This window comes from Parus major, chromosome 4, assembly GCF_001522545.3.
Source record: "Parus major isolate Abel chromosome 4, Parus_major1.1, whole genome shotgun sequence".
In the NCBI taxonomy this organism is placed as follows: domain Eukaryota; kingdom Metazoa; phylum Chordata; class Aves; order Passeriformes; family Paridae; genus Parus; species Parus major.
In genome coordinates this window covers 1,683,298-1,708,997 of record NC_031771.1, presented here as the reverse complement: position 1 = coordinate 1,708,997, position 25,700 = coordinate 1,683,298, and the positions used below count along the sequence as shown (strand labels likewise).

At 46.2% G+C, this 25,700-nt stretch overlaps 1 protein-coding gene across 9 annotated transcripts; it reads left to right on the top strand.

Annotated features, from left to right (window-relative positions):
- The first annotated feature begins 861 nt into the window (after positions 1-861).
- On the top strand, positions 862-24,050 carry USO1 (USO1 vesicle transport factor). Of its 9 annotated transcripts, none has more exons than XM_015624750.3 (26): positions 862-969; positions 1,194-1,280; positions 1,401-1,465; positions 4,507-4,586; positions 5,533-5,544; positions 7,717-7,817; positions 8,713-8,815; positions 8,965-9,020; positions 9,224-9,344; positions 10,620-10,798; positions 11,191-11,331; positions 12,107-12,195; positions 12,711-12,865; positions 13,077-13,282; positions 14,046-14,066; positions 15,687-15,797; positions 16,423-16,541; positions 16,750-16,931; positions 17,728-17,849; positions 18,781-18,919; positions 19,665-19,828; positions 20,340-20,429; positions 21,117-21,203; positions 22,455-22,553; positions 23,014-23,229; positions 23,602-24,050. In XM_015624750.3, exons 1-26 carry the CDS (start codon positions 904-906, stop codon positions 23,677-23,679), a joined length of 2,889 nt encoding a protein of 962 aa, XP_015480236.1. In that variant the 5' UTR covers positions 862-903; the 3' UTR covers positions 23,680-24,050. The 9 variants fall into 9 exon arrangements, with proteins under 9 accessions (XP_015480236.1, XP_015480235.1, XP_015480237.1 ...); XM_015624749.3 differs by having other exon boundaries at positions 13,071-13,282; XM_015624751.3 differs by lacking the exon at positions 5,533-5,544 and having other exon boundaries at positions 13,071-13,282.
- The last annotated feature ends 1,650 nt before the right edge of the window (positions 24,051-25,700 follow it).

Below are 25,700 nucleotides of genomic sequence, written 5' to 3'. Positions count from 1 at the left end.
GAAACTGCTGACAGGGCTATGGTTGCTATAACCACCTCGTTATTTGGTGACTAAACCTGACTGAAAGGTTCTTTGCTGCCCAGCAAGGTAAAAATCCTCTTGGCCGCGTCCTGGGTGGTTTATATCATTCTTTACTTGATAAGGAAAGTGAAATCCCCAAAGCTCATGGTTTAAATTGTCAGGTGAGAGGGGTTGTCTCCCTGGAAAGAAATGAACTAGCTTTTGGAACTGATGGTCTTAGCACTTGCTGTGCCCATTTGCTGTGGTTACAATTAAAATTGCTTTAACTGGATACGTGGTATAAGCCGAACACTGCCAAAGCCTACCGGTAAGCATCAGAACGAGAGCATCAGGCTGCTGTGTGGGTACAGTGCCTGAAGGGTGTGAAGTTCTGGTTCTTGGCTGTTGTTCCTCAGCAGGAATCCAGAATATGTTGCAGTTGCATGCGATGGGGGCATTCAGCATCGGAAAGTAATCTAAGTACTTCGTGGTGCTCTTCTCTTGGGCTTGAACCATCAGTCTTATCTAGGTAAGATTCTGGCTCTCTCTGAGTCGACTCCGTTTCAAAAGCGTTTGGACGTTTTCTACTTGTAGTTAAGCTATCCCCTTGCTGTTTTTCACTGACGGTGAATGCGGTTTCTGAATTCCGAGCTGAGTGTTTGCCTAGGGATTGTTGTGGATGCACAGACCCCGAGCCGCGGGGGGAGCCGTGTTACGGGGCTGTGGCGAGCCGTTCTGCCAGCTGCCCCTATGCCCACCTGCTCGGGGCCGGGAGGGATTCCCGGGCGGGATTCCCGGCGCTCCCGGAGCTCCGCCCGCAGCCCCGGCGGTGCCACGTGGCGGCGCAGGCGCGGCGGCCGCTTCCGCGGGGGGAGCGGCAGCGCCGGCCCGGCCCGAGCCGCCATGAACTTCTTGCGGGGCGTCATGGGCGGCCCCAGCGCCGGCCCGCAGCCCTCGGGAGCCGACACGGTGAGCGGGGGACGCGGCCGGGCTGTGACGGGGCCGGGGAGCCGGGAGGGCCCCGGCTGCGGCCGGGCTGTCGCCGGAGGCTGCGGCGCAGCCCGGGGCAGGCCCGGGTGGTGGCCGGTCCCGCTCGGGGCCGTGAGCTGCCCGCCGGCACGGGGAAGGAGCAGCTCTCCCCTGGCGGGCCTTACCTTAGCGGCTCACCCCGTGTCTTGTGCGTACCCTTCCAGATCCAGAAGCTGTGTGACCGAGTGGCTTCGTCCACGTTACTGGATGACCGGAGGGATGCTGTCCGTGCTCTCAAGTCCTTATCCAAGGTAAGTAGCCGGCTTCCCGAGCGGCGGCGTGGATTTCAAGTAGCTCTGTCAGGCACTGTGCAAAAGGCTGTGTTTGGTGTTTGGGCTCGAGCTTTAACTATTTGTCTCTTCCCCAAACAGAAGTACCGGTTGGAGGTCGGCATACAAGCCATGGAACACCTGATCCACGTTCTCCAGACAGACCGGTAAGCATCCTGCAGCTGCTCTGGGCTGCTGGCCTCCTCTGCTGCTGACACAGCAGGCAGAGCCTGTACTGTGCCCTGTACTGACAGAGCTGGGAGGGCAGGGTTTCTGGCAACTCCTCTGCCACCTTGGCTTTCTGTGCTGGTTCATGTCCTCAGAGCCTATTCGAAGGTAAAAAGAACAGAATTGCAGGGACCAGGATGAGGGACAGAAAGACAAGCTTTAGGGTTACGGTGCTGCCAAAGCATGTCTTAATGCTTCTTGAGGGCATCTTTCCCCTGCTGTAGAAAGGTGGGTCCAAAGAGATGATAGAGATAAAAGAAAAACAATGCAGTGAGCAGGTGTGGTTTTTGCTTGTGTGTGTTAGGAACCAAGTTGGGTTAAGCAGGGGAGCAGGACTCTGAGGCTGCTGCCAGGACAGCCAGCACGAGTCTGAGTGCTCTGTGTGGACTAGAATGCAATACTTATGCAGTCCAGTGTTTGGAATATCTCTGTTATCCATCCTTGCCATCACTGCTCTACCTGACAGTGCCCACACGTATTCTAAGTCCTTGGGTTTAGATACTTGGTGTTTAGTTAGGCAAATGTGTGAGGATAGGCTCTCTGTGTGGATTTGAACATCAGGCTGGTAAATTTATCTGTGATAGTCAGAGGGCTGTGGAATACCTGGGTGTGCATCCAGCACAAGGAGGAGCGAGTCCTTTGATGCCAGTACCGAGGAGGATTAGGAAAGCTGCAGTTCAGTGTCGGGAAGGAGGCCTCCTGCTCCAGTTATGGATGTAGGACATGAAACTCTTCTGTGCTCAACCCAAGGCTGCTGATTGAGGCTTTTCCTGCCTGGCCAGTCCCACCAGCTGGGAAGGTGCTGTGAGGCTGCTGTCTAGGCAAGTCTGTGTTATTTCTGTTCTGTGGGCTGGGTAGTTAAATTTGAATGTCTGACCTGGTGCAAACAGTGAAAGGGAAGGTTATAGGAGTAACTGTCACGGATGTGCAGGGGAAACCCTTTATAAAACTGGGTTAAGGAGCCTACTTTCATCCACTTATCTGCTCCGAGGGCAGATTTGAACTTTGAGAAGGGAGGCGGGGCTCTGCTGATCCAGTTGAGAATGCAACCTGAACCCTTTAGGGCAGGGACCTGAGGCTTTTCAGTGCTTTTTGGGTTTCAGCTGATCCTTTGGAATTTGTTCATGCTGGGGTTCTGCATGAGTATCTTGTGTGACTCAGGCTGCAGGTGAAAAAAAAATAATAAATACACGGGTTTTTTTTGGGTTTTTAGCTGAAGAGGTGCTGGCTTTGATGAGATGTTCCTAGAGTCATTTGCTGTTGCATATTTGGTGGGCCAGCACATCAGCTGTGATCTGTGTGTGATCAGTGTAGGTGGTACCTGTTGGAGTTGGTGTTTGGTGTCAGGGATGGTAGAGGTGAGGTTTTGTGGACACTTTCAATGGAAATCCAAACCAGTTGAACTGATTAATTGGCAGATAAAGGGGTCACACACTCAGCTGTCCCCAAAGCCTGGTGTGATGGGTATATTGACATGGGATGCTGATTTTTTGGTGTGTGGTGAGCTGGCTTCTGCTGGATTGTTGCCTTGCATTGAGACAGCCTCTAATGGATGCCTGAGAAGTTTTGTTTCTTGACTGCTTTTTACTATGGAGTAAAAGCTGGACAGCTTCAGCATGAACAGAATGATCACTGAGTTGTGGGATGTGCTGAACAGCAGATGTTGGCAAGGCACTGAACAGCAGAGGTGAGATGCTGCTGTCCTCACTTGGTCATGTCTTGTCTTTCAACCAGAGAAACAAGGCCTGCTTTGAATCATGTGTACATTAAATATGATTATTCTTTTGGAGCTGCTGTAGTTTCCCTAACAAGGGATGTTTAAAAACCCACCAAGCTGCAACCTTGCTTTTCAAGTTTCCAAGAATTTCTTTTTAGATGGGCTTCTGTTCCATTTCTGTGAAAAGTAAAGCGTAGACTCTGTGTGTTGGAGAGCTAAAATGACAGTCAAGGGACAAGATAAGCAGGCTGGAGATGTGATCATACATGCTAGATGAGACTGCTTCCATGGACTGAGAGGTTGTTCAGGCCTCTGCTCTGAACCGGCCTAGCAGCCTCATGAAATGCAAATTTATCTTTGGTGTGGAGGCCTTACTTGGAATGCCTTGGAGATCAGTGAGAGTAAATACTTAGAAGCTGGAGTGAGAGATTTCTTTTGACAGTGTTCTTTTCCAATGCTTGATAGAGTCATGTAAATTCTGCGAGGTTTGTCCATCTGCACTTCAACACAACTTGGTGGTTTTAGGTTTTATTTTCCCTTTTAATTTTTTTTGACCAACTGCTTTCATTTTTTTTTGTTTAAGCTGCAGAAATGGTTGTATTGTGCCCCATCAGCTCCTGTGCTGTGTGTTGATTGTAGCACAGGGTTTACAGGTGGTTCAGCCTTGGTAATGCAGCATAAACAGGTCTTTCCTGAGAGAAGAGCCTGGGTGTGAGCAGGTGAACTAATGCTTTGGGCTTCCCTGCAGCTTCCTGGGGATGCTGGAGTTGAAAACCTTGCAATAATTAGGTTTAGTGGGTTTGGTGACACAGAGGCTGCCTGTCTGTGAGAATCCAGAGCTGCTGTGTTCCCTTGGAGCTACCAGGTTTGGCTCTGGGTCTGTCTGCCAGTGCAGCTGGGAGGGTCCCACCTGGGAAATGCTGAAGTTTGTCTGCTGGGTGGTCTTGTGGCAAGTATGAGGCATTCCTAGGAATTTCTGCTGCTGTAGGAGCAGGTTGGAGGGAGTGACTCAGAAAATTCAAGGCACACCTACAGTGAGGAGTCCTGTGGTCATCTGGTTTCACCAGTCTACCTGAGGGAATGGAACTGGGAGGAGCTTGACTCTGTTCAGGGGGCAGATAGCTCATGGTTATGTGGTGCTGCAATCAATCTGTGCTTCTTACTTGGCCTAGTGCTGCAAAGGGAGCTGCCTGGGCACAAGAGCAATGTTGTAAGAGTAGTTGGAAATAAGTCATTAAAGAAAAGTGGTTCTTTCATTTGCAGTTCAGATTCTGAAATAATTGGCTATGCTTTGGACACACTCTACAATGTTATATCGAATGACCTAGAAGAGGAGGAGCAAGGTAAGCACTTGGTAGTAATAGCTGTATTAACTGTGGCATTGCTTTCCTTGGTGCTTTGTTCAAGTTATCAGCTGTCATACTGTGATTTACTAATGCTTACCTAGACCTGCTTTGTTACTGTGTCTAGCTCTTAGGATAATGCTCAAGTGTGCAGCTTGCATTAATGTAACACTGGATCTCTTGCTTATTAATTTAAGAAAACTTTGTTCTCTGAACAGGAGCCAGGTTGGAATGGGGTAACTTTTTCTAGTTTGTAAATCAAGAATCAAGTCCTTCTTTGCTGTTGGGAAAGGACAGTTCTGGCTGTGGTTGTCAAATGAGACATTACTATCTCATGATGTAAAAAAGGATGCTGAGATGTGAAATCTCAGGTACCTGTGAGAAGGTGCCACATATAAATGTGAAAACCTTATTCAACCCTGCTGTGGCAGTGGAGAAGGATTTAGCAATATTCTGCTTGTCTTTGTGCAGCTGGGCATGCTGCTCCTACCTGATTAAGTTTTGAAGGCCATTAAACTGGTCTCCAAGGCCAATGAATATTTTTTTAAACCGTGTTTCAAATTGTGCTTGCCTTTCTTTTCCACGTTTCTCCAGTTCCCCATCTTGATTAAAAAGGTTTTGAACAAGTTTCATAGTGCTGGTGAATTCATGTTCATGGTAGAGGCCTTAATTATGGACTGGACAAAAGCATTGGCAAGTTTTTCCTAAGAGCAAAGAATTTCCCAGCTGGAGTTGTGTGTGAGAGGTGACCAGGGTTGTAAGGGTAATGGGGTGTTTCAGTTTGACCCCATCCAGAAGATCTTCCCACAGGAGCCCAGCTGCTGTAGGAAGCTGGGATGGCTGCTTTGGAAACCTGAGCTTATGCTGTAATTGGTTGTGCTGTGTGGAAAGCTGTTCAGTTGGTAAACCTGTCTCTTGTTTCTTTTTATTTTATCTGCACTGCCAGATGACTCTGAAGGTAAAAGAACCTTTCCTTATATAAATATGGTGCTTTGCTTTAGCCCTAGTCGCTGTTCCTGCCGGGAACACTTGCTGCTGTTTGTTTAAAAAGGACACTGCAGGAACTGGCCCTGGAGCCCAGGGAAGGCATTTTGCCTTCTGCTCTATCCTCACTCTTTGGAGTTCATGTGTGTTTCCAATTTGACTTCTCCTGTGGCTTAGCATGTTGAATGCCAGCACACCCCAGAGACTGCAGGAATGGTCAGTTCTGGATGAGGATGTCCAAGGTGTGCAGCCCCACAGTGCTGGGATTTGAAGGGAGCACAGTTTGTGAACAGTTTCTGTTTGCAAGAAGCCCTGCAGCTGGCCAGCAGTGCATGAGCTGCACCTGAGCATTCTCCACAGTGTCTCTTTTAAGCAATGCATGTTAAAATGCAGTATTGGCTCCTACCTTAGGTTACCACTAATGCTTTGCATGTTCTCTTGTTGAAACTGATACTGTTTTTTAAAACTAAATTCTAGTTTGCAGTGCTGCTTGGTAGTGAATTGGTAAGAGCTGATCTTACTGGATGGAAGCTGCTGGCATGATTTGAGATAGCCCTGGGAATGTGTGGGTTTAAGGAACTGGTTGGTGAAGGAACAGTTAAGGCTCATTGCAAGATCTCTGGTGTAAGTGGAAAATAGTTTCCCTTTGCCTGTTGGGTTTTTTATTAAGTGTGGCAAAAGAAATACTTGAAAAAATGTCATTTGGCCCTTTGATGGAAGAAGACTGAGCTGGAGTAAGAAAAAGCAGCTGCAGCCTGAGAGAGGCTGTGCAAGCTGTGTATGCTGCTCAGGTTTTGCCTTAGCACCTGCAGCTTGTGCAAGGGCAGTGCTTGGCATCGGGACTTTAAACACTATTTGCAGCTGAGGGTGGGGCAAGATAGTCAGTCCCAGCTCATAGAAAAGTCCAAGTGAAGTATTTTGACTTGATTTTGGGAGTAAAATGCTTAGGTTTCCTGGGCTGTCTCTCGTTGGCCTGCAGCCACACGATGTGTTACCCACATGTGATTGATTCCCAGCTCAGCTGCCTCTTATTTTACAGCAGCTGAACTTGTGTGGAGTTTTTAATCTTCATTTCTGTAAATAAATCTGTGTCAGCTCAGCAATGGCCCAGACTTTCTGACAAGACCCTGAGCTTCAGGGAGGCCACACTAGGACTGAGGTCCTGCTAGGTGATACGTGCCTGGGCTAGAGCTGGTTTTGCACATTGTATTGCCTTCTAACCTGTTTTGTAATATACAGTAGCTTCTGCAGCTGGAATTTTAGAGCAGAGTGGTTTTTTTGAGGAGAAAACCCAAAGGCTTTTGGATTTGGTCAGAAATTTACTGACTTTACTGTTTATTTTCTCTTTATTTCTATTAAAACAAACACTTTCCCTTTGAAATAGAATTGCTCTTGCTCAGTTTTTCAGCTGACGTTGCTTAATTATGTCAACCACTAGTACCTCCACACCACTGTTTTGTGGAACAGTTACATAAATTGTCACTCAGCCTAGAAAAATAGCACTGGTGCTGGGATGTTGCTTGCATGGGGTTTGATCATTTTTTGGGTTACTTTGGTATTTGTTTTTTGTTCATGCAACAGGGATACATGAAATTTAAGACAATTAATGTGCTAGCCCAATTCTGTGTAACTGTAGAGTGGAGAATGGAATGGCACTCAATTCTGGCATATTTGAAATCAATTCACATTCCAAGACTGACAGGTTTTGATGCTTATCTGTGTGACTCTTCTTTCCCTTTACTGATGTTAAGGTCTTTTTCTATTTCTAAATCTGATAGAATAATTAAGTTATATGGGGCAATTGGTTTTAGATGATTTATATTCCCTACACTTCAAGGCTCTTGGTGTGAAATGCACCTTGCTTTTGCCCATCACTGTAGGGTACTCATGAGGGGCTGCCCTCTGGGATTAGTGGAGCTATATGGGGATGTAACTGCTGAGATTCAAAAGTTACTTGTAGAATAATGTAGAGTTTTTGTTTTGTGAAAAGCTTATTTTGGTGTTTGTTTTGAAAATAATTCCATTAACATTTGTACCAGTGATTCAATCTTATGGTCACCCATGGCCTTATTTCATTAAGAATAAAAATCACAGCTGCTGAAGCTGTTCCAGTTGTGTGGTAATATGTTGTTTTTTGCTGTTACAGAAGAAAACTCAGCAAAACAAGTCGATGATCTGGGGAGTCAGTTCACAGAGATTTTCATTAAACAGCAAGAAAATGTCACTCTGCTGTTGACTCTGGTGGAGGTGAGTAAGTGTGTCCTGTGTAGGCTGCTGAGGGATGGGTGGTGCTTGTCCTCATGGGGAGAGCTGTGCTTTTGTCCTGGTGGAGCTGGTGTCAGGGGTGAGGTGTGCCAGGATCCAGTGAAGGTGGGGCTGGGGGTGAGTCAGGACTCACCTGGATGAACACCATTGGTGCAGCTTTTAAAGCAGGGGAACGTGCAAGAGAATCACAGAACCATTTAGGTTGGAAAATGCCTCCAGGATCATCAAGTGCAGCTGTTAACCCAGCACCACCATGTTCACCATGCACGTTTCCTGAACCCTTCCAGGGATGACTCCCCTGCTGCCCTGGGCAGCCTCTTCAATGCCCCACCACCTTTGGAATGAAGGAATTTCCCAGGATAGCTGATCTAAACCTGCCCTGGTGCACCTTGTGGCCATTTTCTCCCATCCTGTTGTTTGAGAAAAGGACTTAGTTACTTAATTAGAAACAAAAATGATGGTTTCCCAGACAGCAGTGGTTGTCACTTGTGCAAGGATTATTTTTCACATGATCATAAAATGATCATGAGCCAGTTTTGTCTGAGATGCAGTTCAAGTGGAAAGGATGACTGCCTTCCAGTGGCATGTTATTTAACTCATTTTCCAATGGCTTTGTCCTCATGGATGGCCTTTTTACCTTGAGCTGTTAAAATTTTGTTCCCAACCTAAGAATATGACTGTGCTTGGGAGAGAGAACAACACAATACTCACTTCTTTTTCCCTTTCCTTTCTAGTCCAACTTTGGTAGAGAACACGATATTCTGCTTTTCCCATATGGCTCCCATGTCATGCTTTGAGCACTGTTAAGGAAGTGTCAGTGTAACTGAGTTAAATACTGAGGAGCTGACTACTTAACATGCTCCTTTCCATCCTTCAGGAATTTGATTTCCATGTTCGCTGGCCTGGAGTGAAGCTCCTGACGTCTCTCTTGAAGCAGCAAGGGCCTCAAGTGCAGCAGATCATTCTGGTCAGCCCCATGGGTGAGTGCTTCAATCCTCTGCTGATACACTTGGCTCAGCAGACATGGCAGAGGCCTAGAGGAGCCTCGAGCAAGATGCTTTAAAGGCCTCCAGCTTGAAAAAGCTGCACCTTTTCTTGTTGGTTTATTTTTTGGTGCTGTTTCTTGCAGGTGTTTCCCGCCTCATGGATCTGCTAGCGGACTCCAGGGAGGTGATCCGCAACGATGTGAGTCCAGAGCTCTGTACTCTGTGTCAGGATCCTGCTGTCCCTGGGGGGTGTGGGTGTGCTGAGTGACAGTGACAGTGCCTGTGGTCCTGGCTGAGGATTATGCTGCTGGTTCAGCATCCTCCCAAGAGCCGTGACTTGTTAAAAACAATGGAGTTCTATTCAAACCCGGCTTTGGTTTCTTTTCTCCTCCACCTGTCAAGGGAGTCCTGTTGTTACAGCAGTTGACCAAAAGTAATGCAGCCATACAGAAGATTGTGGCCTTTGAAAATGCCTTTGAGAGACTTCTGGATATCATAACAGAGGAAGGAAACAGCGATGGAGGTACAGTGGAGTCGAAGGCTTAGCCTTGTGCTTCTGCAACTCTGAGCTGATGTTTCCAGGCTTTGCCTCAGTGGGTGGTTGGTGCCTGGTCAGTGGGGAAAAGGGGCACAGTTCATAGACTGGTTGTAACAAAATAAGCAAAACCAGATTAACCAGGTGTTTTAGTGTCTTTTGAAAAACTGGTGTGCTTAGTTAATACATCAGGTCAGTCCTCTGAGCCTGTGTGCATGAGTTGAGTGTGTTCTTGCTTGACCTAGGCCTGTGCATGTGTCTCCTTGGAATGGCAGTGTCAGATGGGTGTGCTGCATTTGTCACTTACCCAGTGAAGCATCTGCATTCCTCCCACAAGGTCCTTGGATGCTTGGAGTGGCTGGAAGTACCAGCTTGCTGAGTCCCTTCAGCTGCACCAACAACTTGAGTTTTCTGGTCAGCTTCTTGACAAGTCAGTCACCTGTTGGGAGGGGAAAAGAATTTTTAAAGGAGCAAAAAACAATGCAGCACTTGAGGGCTTGGTTTTTTTACTAGCAGTATGTGGTGGGTTTACTACAGTCTATTTCAGCAGCATGACAGGTTGCTGTTGCATGATCTTTCTGTGGGCTGCAGGAGCAGCTACTGCTTCTATCCCAGCTATATAATTCCAGGTATGTTGGCATGGAAATATTCAGCAAACCTTGGATTTAAAGCTGCTGTTTTTAGGCAGTCAATATTTTTAGAAGATGTGTTATATAAATTCCCATGTGCTAAGACTTCTCTGCTTTCCCCCATGCTCCTTATCTGTTCCTCTGATAGGAGGAGCCTTTATCCGAGTGGAATTGGAAAACTAGAAAGTAGCTTTGAAATAAATTGAAGATGGTGGCCAGTCATTGTAGAGAAGGAATATGTGAGCCAGGAAGTGCTGCTGCCTCAGAATCAGGATGCACTTCAGGAGGAACTTCATTGAGTGCATTTGATGGGACAGTGTAGTCTGATTCTGGAACAGGTGAACTTGGGGACACAAAGTGTCGCTGAGCTTTTGGTGGCAGCTTTTGCCATTTACCCACTTACACATATACATGTTTGAGCTGTACATGCTTTGGAAATTTGCTTTGGACTTGTGGAAGGAAAACAGCTCTGGTTTCACAAGGTTCCCAGTTACTGATCCACACCTAATGTGTGTTAAGAATGAAGAGCTCAGAAATGTGCTCTGTTCCATCTAGAACATCCTCAGTGTATGGAGGAGCTCGTTTGTTCCCATGTGGGTATTGGGATTCACCGTGTGCTGCTTTGTCTCATCAGGCATTGTGGTGGAAGACTGTCTCCTCCTGTTGCAGAACCTGTTAAAGAATAACAATTCCAATCAGAATTTCTTCAAGGAAGGTTCTTACATTCAGCGTATGAAGCCTTGGTTTGAGGTTGGAGATGACAACTGTGGGTGGTCTGCACAGAAAGTGACAAACCTTCACCTGATGCTGCAGGTAAGATGCCATTACAGCTCCTAGCTATGGGTGCCAGCCCTCGTGCAGTGGCAAGTGTCCCAGCTTGGGCTCCCAGTTTGGTACGAGTGCTCATGAGCTGTGCTGCTTTCAGCACAAACCCTGCCAGAGGTCCATCTGTGACAGCTGGCATATTGCCTAACTTGCTGTCACCTGAGATGTAACAGGTTCAAACTACAAACATATTTAGGGGTGTTCTGTGTAAAGAATGCTCTGGTGCAGAACTGCAGCTGAAGCAGGATGAGATAAACGTTGTGTGCGTTGTCTCCATTTTAAGAAGCAGTTGTGCTTTACAGTGAAACAGTGAACGAGTTGGGTTTTGTGCTGGGAAGGTGCCTGGCTCTGTTCACACAGCAGTGTCTCCTTCTCTGTAGCTGGTTCGGGTGCTGGTGTCCCCCACCAACCCTCCTGGTGCCACCAGCAGCTGTCAGAAGGCCATGTTCCACTGTGGGCTCCTGCAGCAGCTCTGCACCATCCTCATGGCCACCGGCGTTCCTGCTGATATCCTCACTGAAGTAAGAGGGGCGGTGGATGGAGGGGTGGGAGTGACCCAGTGGGTGATAGCCAGGCAGTGTGCAGGGATAACCAGCTGAAAGAACCAGTTCAGCTGCCAGAGATGTCAGCTTCCTGTGTGGGCAGCATAAATGGAGCAGTCGTTTCCATGGGTGTATTCCTGGTCTTCTGCAACCCCAAGGAATTGGGATTTGCCTCTTTTGTTCCTTTAGATTTCAGCACATCCCAGTGCAGCTGAATTGATTAATGACTTTTCCTGGTTTAGGGGTGGGTTTATTGCTGTTCTTATTTTTGGGGAGATTATACAAGTATTCTAATTTGATAGGCTCCTAGTGGTGAGGGATTTTAGCCTTTAGAAAGCTCTGCCAGCAAGGTAGGATGAGGGATTTTTCCCTTGATAAAATGATGTGCTTGGATTAGGTATGGACTCCTCTATTCCAGTTGTTCATTTCTTAAAAGGTTTCATCTTTTCATTTTGTAGAAATGTCCAGTTTAGCTGTTAGTTTGCTGTCATAGGAAGACTGATCTGGCATCCAAAATGAAGCTGGAGGTGACTGAGCTTTGTGTCCCATGACCTTTGCTCAGCATCTTTCACAGCTTTTAAATGCCTTGACTTTTTCATGCACACTGCTTTTACTTAAGTCTCTGAGCTGAGACTGTGTATGTGCTTTTCAGTAGTGACCTGGGTAAACTGGAAGAGTTTTATAAGATCTAGGGTGGCAGACCATGGCTCAGATTTAAACATGGATTTAACTTTTTTCTCTGCCCTTCCCCTAGACCATTAATACCGTATCGGAGGTCATCCGAGGATGCCAGACAAATCAAGACTACTTTGCCTCTGTAAATGCCCCTTCTAATCCACCAAGGTAGGGGAAGATAATGTATTAACTCTGGTTGGTGATAAGGTATTGGTTTGGGCAATCCAAAGGATTTTTAAGTTGCACACTTGGGATTATGGTGCTGAGTAACAGCTTGAAGTTGATTTGTGTGGGGTGTGTTGGATCCAGCATTAAGGTGTCAGGTGTGTTTGCAGTGACATGTGGCCTAGAACTGCTGTTCTGTGGCACCTGAAAAACAAACGAGCAATGCCTGAGACATTCTTCAATTGGGATGAGCTGCTGCTGCTGCCAGGCAGAGGACAGTCCCAAGAAGATTTAGAGGCAAGGCAGATGGATAATCAATTTCTTGTTTTGTGTATAAATGACTGAAAAGCTTTGAAGCTTTGAACACCTTGGGTTTTAATGCCCTTGCCTGAAAATGTAATGGATGCAGTGGTAGGCCAGAGTATTTTTCCCTACTGTGGAATACATCCATACTGCATGTACCTGCAGGTGTTTGCATTCACTGTTTAATTCTCAGTTGTTCCTTGCTTTCCCACCAGGCCTGCAATCGTAGTGCTGCTCATGTCCATGGTAAACGAGAGGCAGCCCTTTGTGCTACGCTGTGCTGTTCTCTACTGCTTCCAGTGCTTTCTGTACAAGAACCAAAAAGGACAAGGAGAAATTGTCTCGACGCTGCTGCCATCCACTATTGACGGTAGGCCGGGCCACCATCTCTGCAGTGACCTGTTCCCTACACCACCTGGTGTCCCGTGAAAAACCATTTACCTGCTGTTCTGTGGCTGCTCTGGGCAGGGCCATTTGGCTAAAACCTCATCAGTTTGGGTTTTTTTGTTTAGCTGTGTTAACTATTTTGCCAGTTCAGTGGCTTGCTTTAATCTCCCTGTTGGCCGCTCTGGTAGCTACAGGTAACTCTGTGTCGGCGGGTCAGCTGCTGTGCGGGGGCCTCTTCTCCACCGACTCTCTGTCCAACTGGTGTGCTGCTGTGGCCCTGGCCCACGCCCTGCAGGAAAATGCCACTCTCAAGGAGCAGCTGCTGCGGGTCCAGCTGGCCACCAGCATCGGCAACCCGCCCGTGTCGCTGCTGCAGCAGTGCACCAACATCCTCTCGCAGGTACGGCATCGCCGCCTCGCCCGGGGACGCAGGGGTGCCTGCAGGAGGATTCTCTTCTGCAGGCTGGTTTTTAAGCTTTGTGTAAAGCTCCTTTGAGGGGAGGAGAATAGCAGCAAATCTTGGTTTTCTATCAGGATTGCTGCTTGAGGCTGCCTGTTCTCAGTTGGCCCCGAAGCATCCAGGCCTTAAACTTGATTTCAAGGACAAGGCTGACTGGCAGAGTGGCCACTCACATTGGGCTTTTTCCCTGAAGAAGTGTCTGCTTGTGTTTAACCTGAACCTTCCAACTGGAAACATCATGAAGAGAACAGGCTGTCATGTGCTGACAGCTGGCTTTGCTATACAAAGATAGATTTTGAGCTTGTTCAGCATGTTAAGATGTGGCTTGGCCAGTGTCGAGTGAGTCAAGTTCACCTTGTGGCCAATGCCTCCTTGTGTGACATTAACCTGTGTGAGAAGTGTTCAGGGAAAAAGCCAATGTACTAGTAGGGAGTTGGTAACTCTGCTGGCAATTAGACTTGGCTGCAAGTGAAAATAACGGCTGGAATTTTTAATTTGTTGCTATGACTTTTCTCCTGCTTTAGCTAAAAATAGCCAGTGTTCATTTTTATCCTATTCCTGGCATTTTGTGTAAGGTATATTTGAGTCGGTGAAAATGCTTGCTATTCTTCAGCACTGCATGACAAAGGGGACTCAGATATGGGGGGATGTTTCTGAAATGTTCCACTTGAAGCTTCTCTAGTAATATGTGTGTAACTTGCAGGGTGATAAGATCGACAGACGGGTATGTATTTTTTGGCACAGCTTGTGCATTTTCCTGCCAAAAGCAGGCCTTTCCCTCTTGTCTGGGGTCTGCTGGGGAGGATTTCTTTAACTGCTTTTTGATGTGTTTCCACTTACAGCTTTGTGTTGCAGTGGTTTGGTTTTTCCCTGGCATAACAAACTCTTGGTGCCTCCAGGGGAATCTGGGGGTGCTCCCCAAAACTGTGGGATACGTATCTTGGGCAGCATGGGTGCTTTCTTTCTTGGGGAGCAGACTAATGGACCATCTGTTCACTTCATAGGTGGCATTTCTTGGGAGGAAGACATAAACTAGTTAGAAATAGTGTTTTCTAAAAGCTGTGGCTAACAGCTGGTACCATCAGAGTGGGGATGTGCTGCTGATGTCCTGACTGCTAGAGGAAAAACTGTTCAGCCTGCCTTCCTGCCTGATTGTGAATAGTAGGCATCTCCTTATGAGCAGGTGACCCCTGAAGAGTCATTTGATTTCCAGGCTGTTAGCTAAAACACAGCTGAGTTGGTTAGTGGTGGCAGAAAACCAAGTATTTCTGCTGTGGAGCTGTCTTGTGTTTTACCCTGTTGATCACAGCTCAGGACTGTTTCCAGCTCTGAGCAGTGGAACAGCAGCCATGGCGAGCTGTCATCTGTCACAGTAGGTGTTAGCATGGTATGTCTAGAAAACAGAGGGTGTTTTGGGCTTTGTGGCAATCCTTAGGCAGGCCACATCAATCTGACCTCCAAACAGCATTGAGAATAATGTGGTTGGCAGCTGTTTCCAGCACATGGCTGTGCTGAAGCCTTGGGCTGCACCCACTGGTGCCAAGGCTGGAGAAGGCTGCCTGTGGCCATGTGCTGTAGGGCCACTGCCATACAGGGGTTATTATTGCCAGTGTGTGTGGGCTGGCAAATCCTGCTGGGACAATTAGAGCCAGTGTGTGGAAATGGGGAGGGAGCGCTTAGCTCTGTTGCCATCTGAATGCTGATTGTTGGAAGAGATGGGAGCTTGTCCTAGCTCAGCTGGGCCCAAATACCTGCAGCAGAGACACAATTGGTAAGAGTCCACTTGGAGATGAAAAGGAATTTTGTCTAACCAAAATAAAATGCTGCAGTTAGCATTTGCCTCACTGACTTGTAATGTGTGTATTGTCTGAACCAAAGACCACTACAGGATTATTGTTATTTAACTCAGAAAATACTACTAGGAACACCTGGCAGTTTTAAGTCAGCAGGGTAGGTCTAGGTGACACATCTGTTCCAGGAAATCCTTACGTGACTAAATGCACACCTTGTTCCTTCTTTTTAAGGGGTTTTGTATGTTCCTTCATGTCACCCTTGTATTAAAAATGCAGAACTAACACATGATGATGTGCATTGAGTAATATTTCACACCTGTGTTGCTTGCTGGTTTGCTCTGAGAACAACTGAACATGAATGGTTTGATCCTTGTTTTATCCAAGCATTACAGCTGTTCAGTATAACTAATGAACAGCTGTTTGGAAAGACATGACTTGTAGTTTATAAAAGGAAAAGGTGTGAGTAGCTGAGTTCTGATCCAATACAGCTTGGGTTTGTTTTTTAGTCCTCTCTGTGGAAAGGTAATGATGGGGGTGTTTATTCTTCACAGGGCAGCAAAGTACAGACCAGGGTTGGACTCCTGATGCTGCTGTGTACTTGGCTGAGCAACTGCTCCATTGCTGTCACCCACTTCCTTCACAATCCAGCCAATGTGCCTTTTGTATCCTTGACCTGCTTGTGGAGCCCCTTGCTTGGACACCCCTTGGGTTATTTGTGTTCAGCTTGAATGTTTACCTACACAACACAAACTGTGCTGGCCCACGAGACATGGGCCTTTTGTTGCCAGTGCTCTGCCTACTCCCACCTGTGTGTCAGGTGCATGTGCCAAAGCAGTGTGGGAAACTGTCTGTCTGCCAACTGAGCTTGTAGTGCAACACAAGCCTGCTGGAATTTTTAGTGTCAATTCAACTTAGGAGGCAAGAAGAATTCTTTGTGCTTAATTTCTGTGCTTGTTTTTGAGGAAAAAGCTAGTCAAGGACATGAGCACATAAAGCTAAACTGGCATCCTTATCTACAGTGCAGGTGTGCTTTGGAACAAGTGAATCTCTCAGGTTTACTGTTAACAACACAAGATACTGAGAAATTTATGGGAAGCCACTGATCACCCAAGCCCTTCAAAATAGGAGTTAATTTTGCAAGGCTTTTGTCAGCTCTTTTGTCCTACTTCCTGACTGAGCATGGGTTTGTGTGCAAATAAAAAGGAATGTATACAGGGAGAAGTGCTACATGTGTTGTGATAATGAAATATCTCCAATCAATAAATACCTCCTTATCAAGAGTTGTAGCTCACAGGGCAGATAGCTGAAAACCTTGGAGAAGAGGAGCAGCTGGTCCAAGGCCTGTGTGCACTTTTGCTTGGCATTTCCATCTACTACAATGATAATTCCCTTGAGAATTACAGGAAGTAAGTATGATGGAGAAATCAAAGCCTCTTGAAGCACCATCTGCCTTTCACAGAACTTTTCCCTACAGTCCTGTTAAATGAGACAGTAGGGGGATTAACACTTGAGATGGATATGAACAGTTGTATCTGCAGAACCCACCTTGACAGAATGATGGGTTCTCTTCTTGTCCAGTTGCTGCACTCTCATTGATTTGTCTCTTCCTTGTAGAGAGAAGCTGAAGCAGCTGATTGAGAAGAGGATTGGCAGGGAGAACTTTATTGAGAAGCTTGGCTTCATTAGCAAACATGAACTTTATTCCAGAGCTGCTCAGAAACCACAGCCTAGTTTCTCTAGCCCAGACCACATGATGTTTGACCATGAATTTACAAAGCTGGTAAAGGAATTGGAAGGTGAGATGTTAGGCTCATTTCTCTAGTTTTTGTCATAAACTGATGGATGAGCTACCAAACATGTTGTGTTCCTCATGGAGGTATTGTAAATTGTACTTTAAGTGTTAAGTAAAAATACTCTAGCTGGATTACCTGATCCTCTTAGGTGACATGGTTATCAGTACATTCTGTGAGTTATCACACTGGCCAAGAGGTGTTTACCTGCACTCACAGGCAAACTCAAGTATTGAGCACATCCAGTGATCATAGAAGCTTCATTTGCTGAAGTACATCATGCAGATATATGCTGTTTCAAATTGATAAATGAAAAAAGGTGAATGTGACATTCTTGGCCTGTTAGGAAATGGACACTTGCTTTAGTCTGTGCTTCACAGATTGTCATCAATCTAACATCTGATCATCAATGTTTATGAATATTGCTCTGAACTTTAATCAGTCTAGAGAAAGAAAATACTAAAGATAGATTTACCCAAGCAGTTTCATCTCCGTGTTGCTCTTGGAGTCCTAAGTCTTTCACTTGCTTGCAAAATGATTTGGGCTGTAGTGGAGCCAGAGTGCAAGTAGAACACAGCTTCTTTTTATAGCAAGTACTCAAAGCACCCATTTACTTGTCTGAAACAGAGAAAAGCAGTGAATGTTCAAACTGCAGTAAGGTCACCATTTCTGTGAAGCCTTTGTGGCAATTCCTTTTTTAATGTGCAGGTTGAGTTTGTAATGTGATGAACTCAAGCTGTGAGACTGTTTTGAGGACAGAGATGTGAACTGGGCTCTAGTTGACAGAAATTGTTCTTGACAGGTGTCATAAGTAAAGCAATTTACAAGTCCAGTGAGGAAGATAAAAAGGAAGAGGAGGTCAAGAAGACATTGGAACAGCATGACAACATTGTGACTCACTACAAAAAAGTCATCAGAGAGCAGGTAAGAGGCAGCTGGACCACACAAGTGCCTCCCAAAGCTGTCAGTTTTGTCTTTTGGAGTCACTGCTGGGCACTTCCATCCCCCTTGCTCCAAAACAAGTAACCAGGAATCTAGCAATGCAGAAATGCCTCTAACAACACCCATGTCAAGGAACAGCTGAAATGTCAGTGTTTGGAACACTGGTTAAGGTATTTTTCTTTTTTTTTCCCCTTGGACTACATGCCCTTACCTGTGTTGGAGTCTATCATTTCAAAAGAGGAGCCCTTCAGAGATGCAATTCTTAGCTCTGTGCTCTGGCTTTGATGGCAGATGAAATGGGGCTGAATGAACATTTGGTTTGCTGGTGAAGTTTGGCTATACCTGCTGGGATTGGACTCTCAAAACCTTCCTCCAGGGGTAGATAACTTGTATGGTTGCTGCAGCTTAGGTGGAGAAGTAGAGCAACAAAGCTAATTAATTTAAACTGTGAATGGGAAACTGAGGCAGGTATTTTGTGTTCTGAATCAAAGCATGATGGGGTACAGGAGACACTAGGGATCCTTTGGAACCACCAGAAGCTTTACTGAACACATGGTGTCTGTAGCTACCATGATTTCTTTCAAGATTCCTGAAGTATTAGACTAAACAAATGCAGGCTGTGGTATGTTAGATGAAAATTACCATCAGGAAATTTCCCTCCTTTCCCTTTGCCCTCCTGTTGTTGGTGTGACAGGCTGCTGCTGTCTCTCCCAGGTGTTTTTCCTAGGCATAGCCAGCGAGGTTTGCAGGGGGCTTTGCTGCTCATCTGTCCCAGGTTAGCACTGAGCAGTGGAGCTCAGGTTTTGCTGCTTTCCTTGGTCCTCCTGACAGAATTGTATTCAATAGTTGCTGCTAGAACTACTTACATGACTACTGTCTGTACATAACATGCTGCCTTGTTTTATTTTCACAGGACCAGGAGCTTGAAGAACTGAAACAACGAATCAACACTTTAACATCTCAAAATGAACAGCTCCAGGCTACAGTCACACAGCAAGTGTCTCAGATCCAACAGCATAAGGACCAATATAATCTCCTGAAAGTACAGCTAGGTAGGCTTCATGAGTGACAATGTAAAATCATCTGGCTTGTGCAAAGATGTAGTGATGTCTGGCAAGCTGCAGCAGAGCTCCAGCAGGCACAGCCCTGTTGGGTGGAAGAGCTCACACTTGCCATGGGAAGTGCTGGGAGAGGCTGCCTCTGCCTTGGGTGGAGTCAGTGCAAAGCAGTCGCTGCCTGTCCAGGGTCAGAACATGACCAGAGGGGCCCTGGAGTGGGCTGAAGTTTGGGTCTGGAATGCGAGTGTGAGCTGGGGAAGATGGTATGGCAGATGGGCAAGATGAAACCTGCCACTGTCCCTAGAGAAATTGCTAATTCAGTGTGTAAATCAGGTGCAATGTTCTCCTCATCCCAAGGTCAAAATGCCTGATAATGTGTACATTACATGATGAAAAATACCCAAACTGCCTTCCTGATTACTCATGATGAATAACATGTAAGGAATCAGTTACCTTGAGGATTTGTCCATGCCCTTATTTTGGATAAATGGAATGGCTGAAGCAGCAGGCCGTATACACACCTTGAAGGAATGGCAAATGAGAGCTCTTGGTTGTTTATTCTGTTTTATATGTAGAGAGTTCTTAAGTACTGTGCTTTGCTCCTTTAGTTACCATGAGAAGGGCTTATATTGCCTTGTGGGGCAGGAGTGGGATGGGTAGCAAGTCCTTGGATTGGTGTGCTGGAAACTAAGTTATAGAAGTGCTTCTTTGACCTTGGTTGTAACCTCTTGCTGTTTAGGAAAGGACACCCAGCATCATAATTCCCATAGTGACACATTTCAGATCAATGGCATTCAGACAGAAGAAGTGAGCAAATTGAAAGAGGAATTGGAAGAGTGGAAAAACAAGCATGAGCTGCTGCAAGGGCAATTAAAGGAAAAGGATTCTGTGATAGAAAAATTGGTAAGTGCTGTCTCTGCAGAACTTGATCCAGCTGCCAGTTCCTGCTTTCAAGTGTAACTTGCCTTAAGCTGTGCATGTCCTCACTGTGGTGACATCCAAGCCATCCTGCCTGGGTGCATGCTGGAAATAGGGAATGGTGGGAGATGGCTTGAGCAGAGCCTGCTCTGCCTCATGCTCTTGCCAAGAGGAATCTGTGGAATCAGTGGGTTTTAGCCTGTTTTCAGAGCCTGGGGTAAAATGGTAGAGATGTGCTGGGAGCTTAGTCCCTGGTCACAGGGCAGGGTTGGTAGGTGCTGTGTTTATTTGGTGCTCCTGTGTTAGCACTGGTGCAAGGTCCTTGCACACCCATCTCAGAACACAACCAGCTGCTCTCCCCAGAGAGCTTTGCTTTGTGTTGCTGAGCCTGCTTGCAGCTTCTCTGCTGGGAATCTGATAATGCAAGGGTTTTTTTGAACATGACTATATTTAGAATTCTAGTCCTAAAGATGATGTTTACCTGGTTCTCTTACAGAATTCTTCCCAGTTGGAAATGGGAACTACAGAGCAGTCTTCACAGACAAACAAATTTGGTGGCTTGGAGCACAATAATGAGCTACAGAAGGTGAACAGGGGTAGCTTGGGGTAGGAAGGGAGCTTTACTCTTCAGGGAGGAACACTGATTCCTCAGTGTTGCTGTTTGTCATCAGCTATCTTTGTGATGACAGTCCTAATCTTGGAACATGGAGGTTATGTGTAGAAAAATGAATCTGTTGTTTTCACTAAGCAGGTTTGAGCCAGTGGAAGACACTTGAACTGGCTTGCAAAATGTGTTTATCCAGTACAAAATGTATGTTTAGATGTTGACATGAAGGTTTCCAGGTATTAAATGTACAGCACAGAATATATAAGTGGAGATGCAGTTCTTCTAAGGTAGCTGTTGCTCAAAAAACCAGCTGGCAGAGTTCTCTGTTGGGAGAAGGAATGGTGCCTGGATTAATAGAGGGCAGAGCATAGAGGACACTGATGGGAGTGCTGTGAAACACCTCTGTAAAAGTGCCTGAGGCTCAGGCAGGTGCCTTGGTGGGGCACTGCACAGAGAAGGGTTTGTAAGAGCAGGGTGCACAATGCTGCATCTTGCTGCCTTGGCATTTAAGGCCAGAGCTGTTGTGGTTTTACTGAGAGGCAGCTCTCCTGTTACATCTGCTAGTTTGAAGCAGTTAGTCTGGGAGCATTTAACCTCAGGGAAAATGTCATGTGAACATGTTCTTCTATCAAATTAACTGAAAAGCTTTGTCTCTGTTTCCCAAAGGAGTTAGAAATGCTCAGGAGCCAGATACAACTACAGTCTGCAGAAATCTCTAAGCTTCAGATGGAGAATCAAAAGCTACAAGTAATGGTACTGGTGAATAACTTGTTTCTTTTCTATGGGAACTAAATCTTCAAGACTTGCCTTCCTGCTGCTGCCTGTGGCTACTTTCCTAAACCAAGCTGGTTTTGAGTGCACACATCAGCAAGTGATTCCAACAGGGTTTCAAACTAAGTAATGAGTTTACTTGGACAAATCCTTTGTGAGCACAGGGGTGACTGTGGGTCCAGTTAGTTTTCTCTGATGGCCCTTGGTATTTAAAAAAAAAATGCACTATTGCTCCAAGCTTATGCTCTAATTCAAGTAAATACCCTTTGTGAGACTCAGCTGTGTGATATCATACACATGAGAGATCTTTATTCTTCCAAGCAATTGAGGGCACTATTTTCTAAATTGATATATAGTTGAAGGGCCATTGATAGGGGGATCTGTGCAGGCCTCCAAATGCTGCAGAGGGTTTCTTGGCTGTCTACTGAACTGATGAGGCAGTAAAGCCTTGTGGCTAAATAAATGTGACTGTCTTCCAAACTAATAAACAGCTTTAGGAAGGGAATGTAGGGCTACAGAACCTGGAGAAGCTGTCTCCAAGTGCTGCAGAGCTAAGAAGAGATGCTGCAGGATTAGGGGCCCCCAGCCCTGACAAAGGAGTGTTTGATGTGCTCGTGCTCACAGAGGCAGGCTCAGCTGCTCTGGGGGAAGATGCCATTGCACAGGTGCTGGCCACATGTGCCTGTGATGGTGCCTTTGGAGGCAGAGGTGTGTCCCTGTGGCCCTCCAGCTGCCAGGCCACCTCACACCCATCCTGCCTCCTGCTGCCTCCCTTGCTTGGAGGACTGGCTTTAGTGTGCTCTGAGTGGAGAGGTTCGGTCTCAAGTTTGTGCCATGTGGCAGTTGTAGCCGACAGGCAGCTGCCACATTTTGGAAATAACTTAGTGTAGGGCTCACAGAGATGAAGCTGTTGCTATTTTTAGTAATCTTACCCAGAGAACTGGATCTTTAAGCTGATAAAAAGACTTGTGTGGTGCTTCAGAAGTATCAGAGCAAGGGTGGATGCCTGTAATAGGGTCTGCCTAGAAAAAAACCCCACAAATCATTCAAGTGCAGCTGCTGTGGAATGAAGGTTTCACTTGGTGTTCTTCTTGGTGTGTGCAGTCTGGGACCCAGGGAAGCCCAGTTTGCTGATGCCTGGCAGCATGGGGTCTGTGTTATCACCATGGCTATGCTGTGTAAAGGGAATATGCTTTTACAGAACTGTGTAATGTCTCAATTCCTTGTCCACAGAATGCAGCTGCAGATCCTGCGTTAGGAGACAGCGGCACAACAGCAGCAACGAGCTCAGAACTGGAGGCACGACTGGAGCAGGAAATCAAAGAACTGAAGGTGGGTAGTGGGTGGGCACCAAACCAAGCCATTGGATACTCTGCCTTCAATTAGGAGGATTCTGCAGTAGCCAGGGCTGCTGGGAGTGGTTTGTTTCCTCAGCAGCCTTAGTGTTTGGGGCTCTGGAAGGGAGGCTGGATGTCTCCTTCATTTCTCACTTGGGAAATGAAAACCTGTGTTTAAAGGGTTGGTAAGGACAGTCTAGGGTGTAGCTTTACTCTGACACAGCCAGTCCAGTTGGACTGGGTGGAAGGTAACCACTGTTAATGTTGTTCCTGCCTTATCCAATGGTTTGTAATAGATTGTGGAAGGATGTGTAAGTGTGTGTGGGACCACAGCTACAGGAACCAACCAGCTGGAGCTGCTACAGGCTGTGTTTAGGAAGTGTTGGAAGGATACAGGGCTTGAGCTTTACCTGTGCTTGTGCTGTGATTTGATGTGGGATTTTCCCTGTTGCCAGAGTGAAGTCCAAGCCCTTTCTGAGGAGAAGGAAGCACTAAAGCAGCACCTGGACTCATCCAGTAGCACGGTTGCTATATTGCAGGATGAGAAAAGTAAACTGCAGCGAGAAGTTGCAGAATCCAAGAAAGAACAGGATGATCTCCTGGTGCTTTTGGCTGATCAGGATCAGAAAATATCTGCACTCAAGATCAAATTGAAGGACCTCGGTGTACCGGTAAGGGAAGGAACAGACCAGTGATTTCTTAGGTCTGAGACAGGTCTGGGCATGGCAATACTCGATGCAACAAGTCTGGAGAGGCCCCTTTCTATAAGCAGAGGGAAGTTAAATCTATCAGTTACCTTTTCAATGCCTGGCAGCCATCCAAGGAAGATGACCAGTGCCTGTTGTGGTCAGCTATGTTCAGCAGAGAAGTAAAGAACTATGGCCCTGGCAAGATGACAGTTGCATTTAATAAGGATGAATTGATGTGGCACAGTTGTTTCAGGTTATCTTTCAGGGCTTATTTGCATTCAGAATTTGTCTTGCCTTCTAAAGGTTGGATCAGAATAAGGGATATTACTGCTCACAACAGATCTTGTATTTCAGGTTGAAGATGAAGATGATACTGAATCTGGAGATCAAGGGGATGAAGATGAGGATGGGGATGAAGAGGAACAAGACTAGAAAGCTGTTGTGTGTTACCATGAAAACTAGATTGCATTGTTTTTTGGGTAAAAATCTATTACTGGTGTACAAAGGAAAACATCTGCTTGTGGGAAGCAGATGGGGAAATGACAACCATGGGCCTAGTTAAAAGTTACTCAAGTGTTGGAAAATCCTTTGTACTAGGTAAAGCAAACAAAAATCACAGTTTCAGTTCTACATGAATATCCCAGGTTGTACTTGTTTAGAAGTTGCTTCAGACACTGTTTAAAGCAGGGAATGACAATGATGCTGCCTTGGTTCATTGTCATCGACAGTTCTGTTCATTTGTCTACGGTTTTAACTTCCTCGAGCTCTTAACATAATTAAATACAAAAGTATTTGGTTTAACATCTGTCACATGGAGTCATTGCCCCTGCCTTCAGCATGGAGCTTCAGTGTAGTTTGTGGCTTCCTCTGGAGAGCGGTGGGAGGGAGGCAGAAGGGTTCTGGGGGTGCCAGGGGCCCTGCACACAGATGGGTGTGCCTGGACACTGCCCAGGCTGCTCTCAGAACCTCCTGGAACCACAGTGCTCTGCTCCTGCCATGGGAGAGTTGGCATGGGAAGCTGTGCAGGAAACGTAGCCTTGAGGTGAAGAATTGCTGTGGAAAACAAAGACCAGTGCACTCCAAGATCTAAAGTGCTACTGAGTCAGCATAAATCTAAGTTAAAATCTTATTGACTACTTCAGTAAGGAAATGAAAACTACTCTGATTTATATAACTTATTGGCTCTTTATGAGTAAATAAAAGATGAAATTTTAAAAGAAAACAGAGAATGGTAAATGCATCAAATACTTTTTTTTTTTTTTTTGTAATAAAGGGAATATGTCTCCTTTGTCCTCATTTAATTCTTCTGTCCTAATTAAAAAATGTACTTTTTAATATCTGCAGGAGCATCTACAATCAGTCTGCTCTGGCAGACGAAGGTAAGGATGCCCCACAGAGTGAGGCTCTCACCACCTGAGTAGGGAAGGATGAGTGTTCAGTTTTTGTTCTTGGGAAGACCGCAGTCTTCTGTGCCTGGTAATTTTTAAGAGTGGCCCAAGGAAGTTAAATCAAGTCAGGCCTTAATCAATAGCTAATTTAAAGAAGACCCAGACTCCCAGGCATAACTCATAGTTCCAGGCTGGGGGTTGGAGTCAAGGATGTCCAGAACAAAGCTTCACTTGGCCATTCATTGTTAGGCTCCAGTAGAGCTGGTGTGCAGTCCTGAGTACTCTCACTGCAGCTTGCACTGTGGAAATCAGTTTTAGCAGCCCTGGCAGCAGTGCCCCCTCAGGGAGCTGCTGGTGCTTTGCCCATCCCACGGCTGCTGGAGCCTGTCCCCAGCCCTGGCAGGGACAAGGAGCAGCTGTGCTGTCAGCAAACCTTGTGGCTTGGTTGGGTATGGGAAACATGGGAAGCTGGTGCAGAGTTGGTCTGGCAGGGACATTTCCTCCCTTCCTCCTTCCCTGGGGGGGATGCACGAGCACAGCCTCAGTTCAGGAAAGCAAAAGGCATCTGAGTGCTGCTCTGGCCTTAGCCTGGAAGGGACCTGTTCATCTGGCAGCCAGCCCTGGACAATGGCACTCCTCCCAAGAGATGGCACTCTGCAACTTACTGCTGTTCTCTGCAGTGTCACGTTTAGGAAATTCTTTCTTTTGGATGCAACTTCAAAATGTTCAAAATTGCAAGAAATGACTGAAGAGATAACAAGGTGAGGGTAAGGAGTTCAGGAGACAGACTAACTGGTTACAAACAGGTTGTAAAAAATCCTGTTCAAAGTGTCTTTCCCAATTAGAAAACCTGTTTTGTGGATTACTTTGTTGCACCATCCCAGTGGTCTGTCTTCCTGCCGCTAGCAGACGTGCCTGGTGATAACTATTACTGTCAATTGAAGGTATTCACTTGTCTGCATTCTTGGCTGTGTCATGAAAATCAGATTTATTCTTAGCTCTTATGAACCTTTTCTTGTCCTGTTGTGACTCGGATATCGCAGACACAGGGTGGTTTTCCTGTCT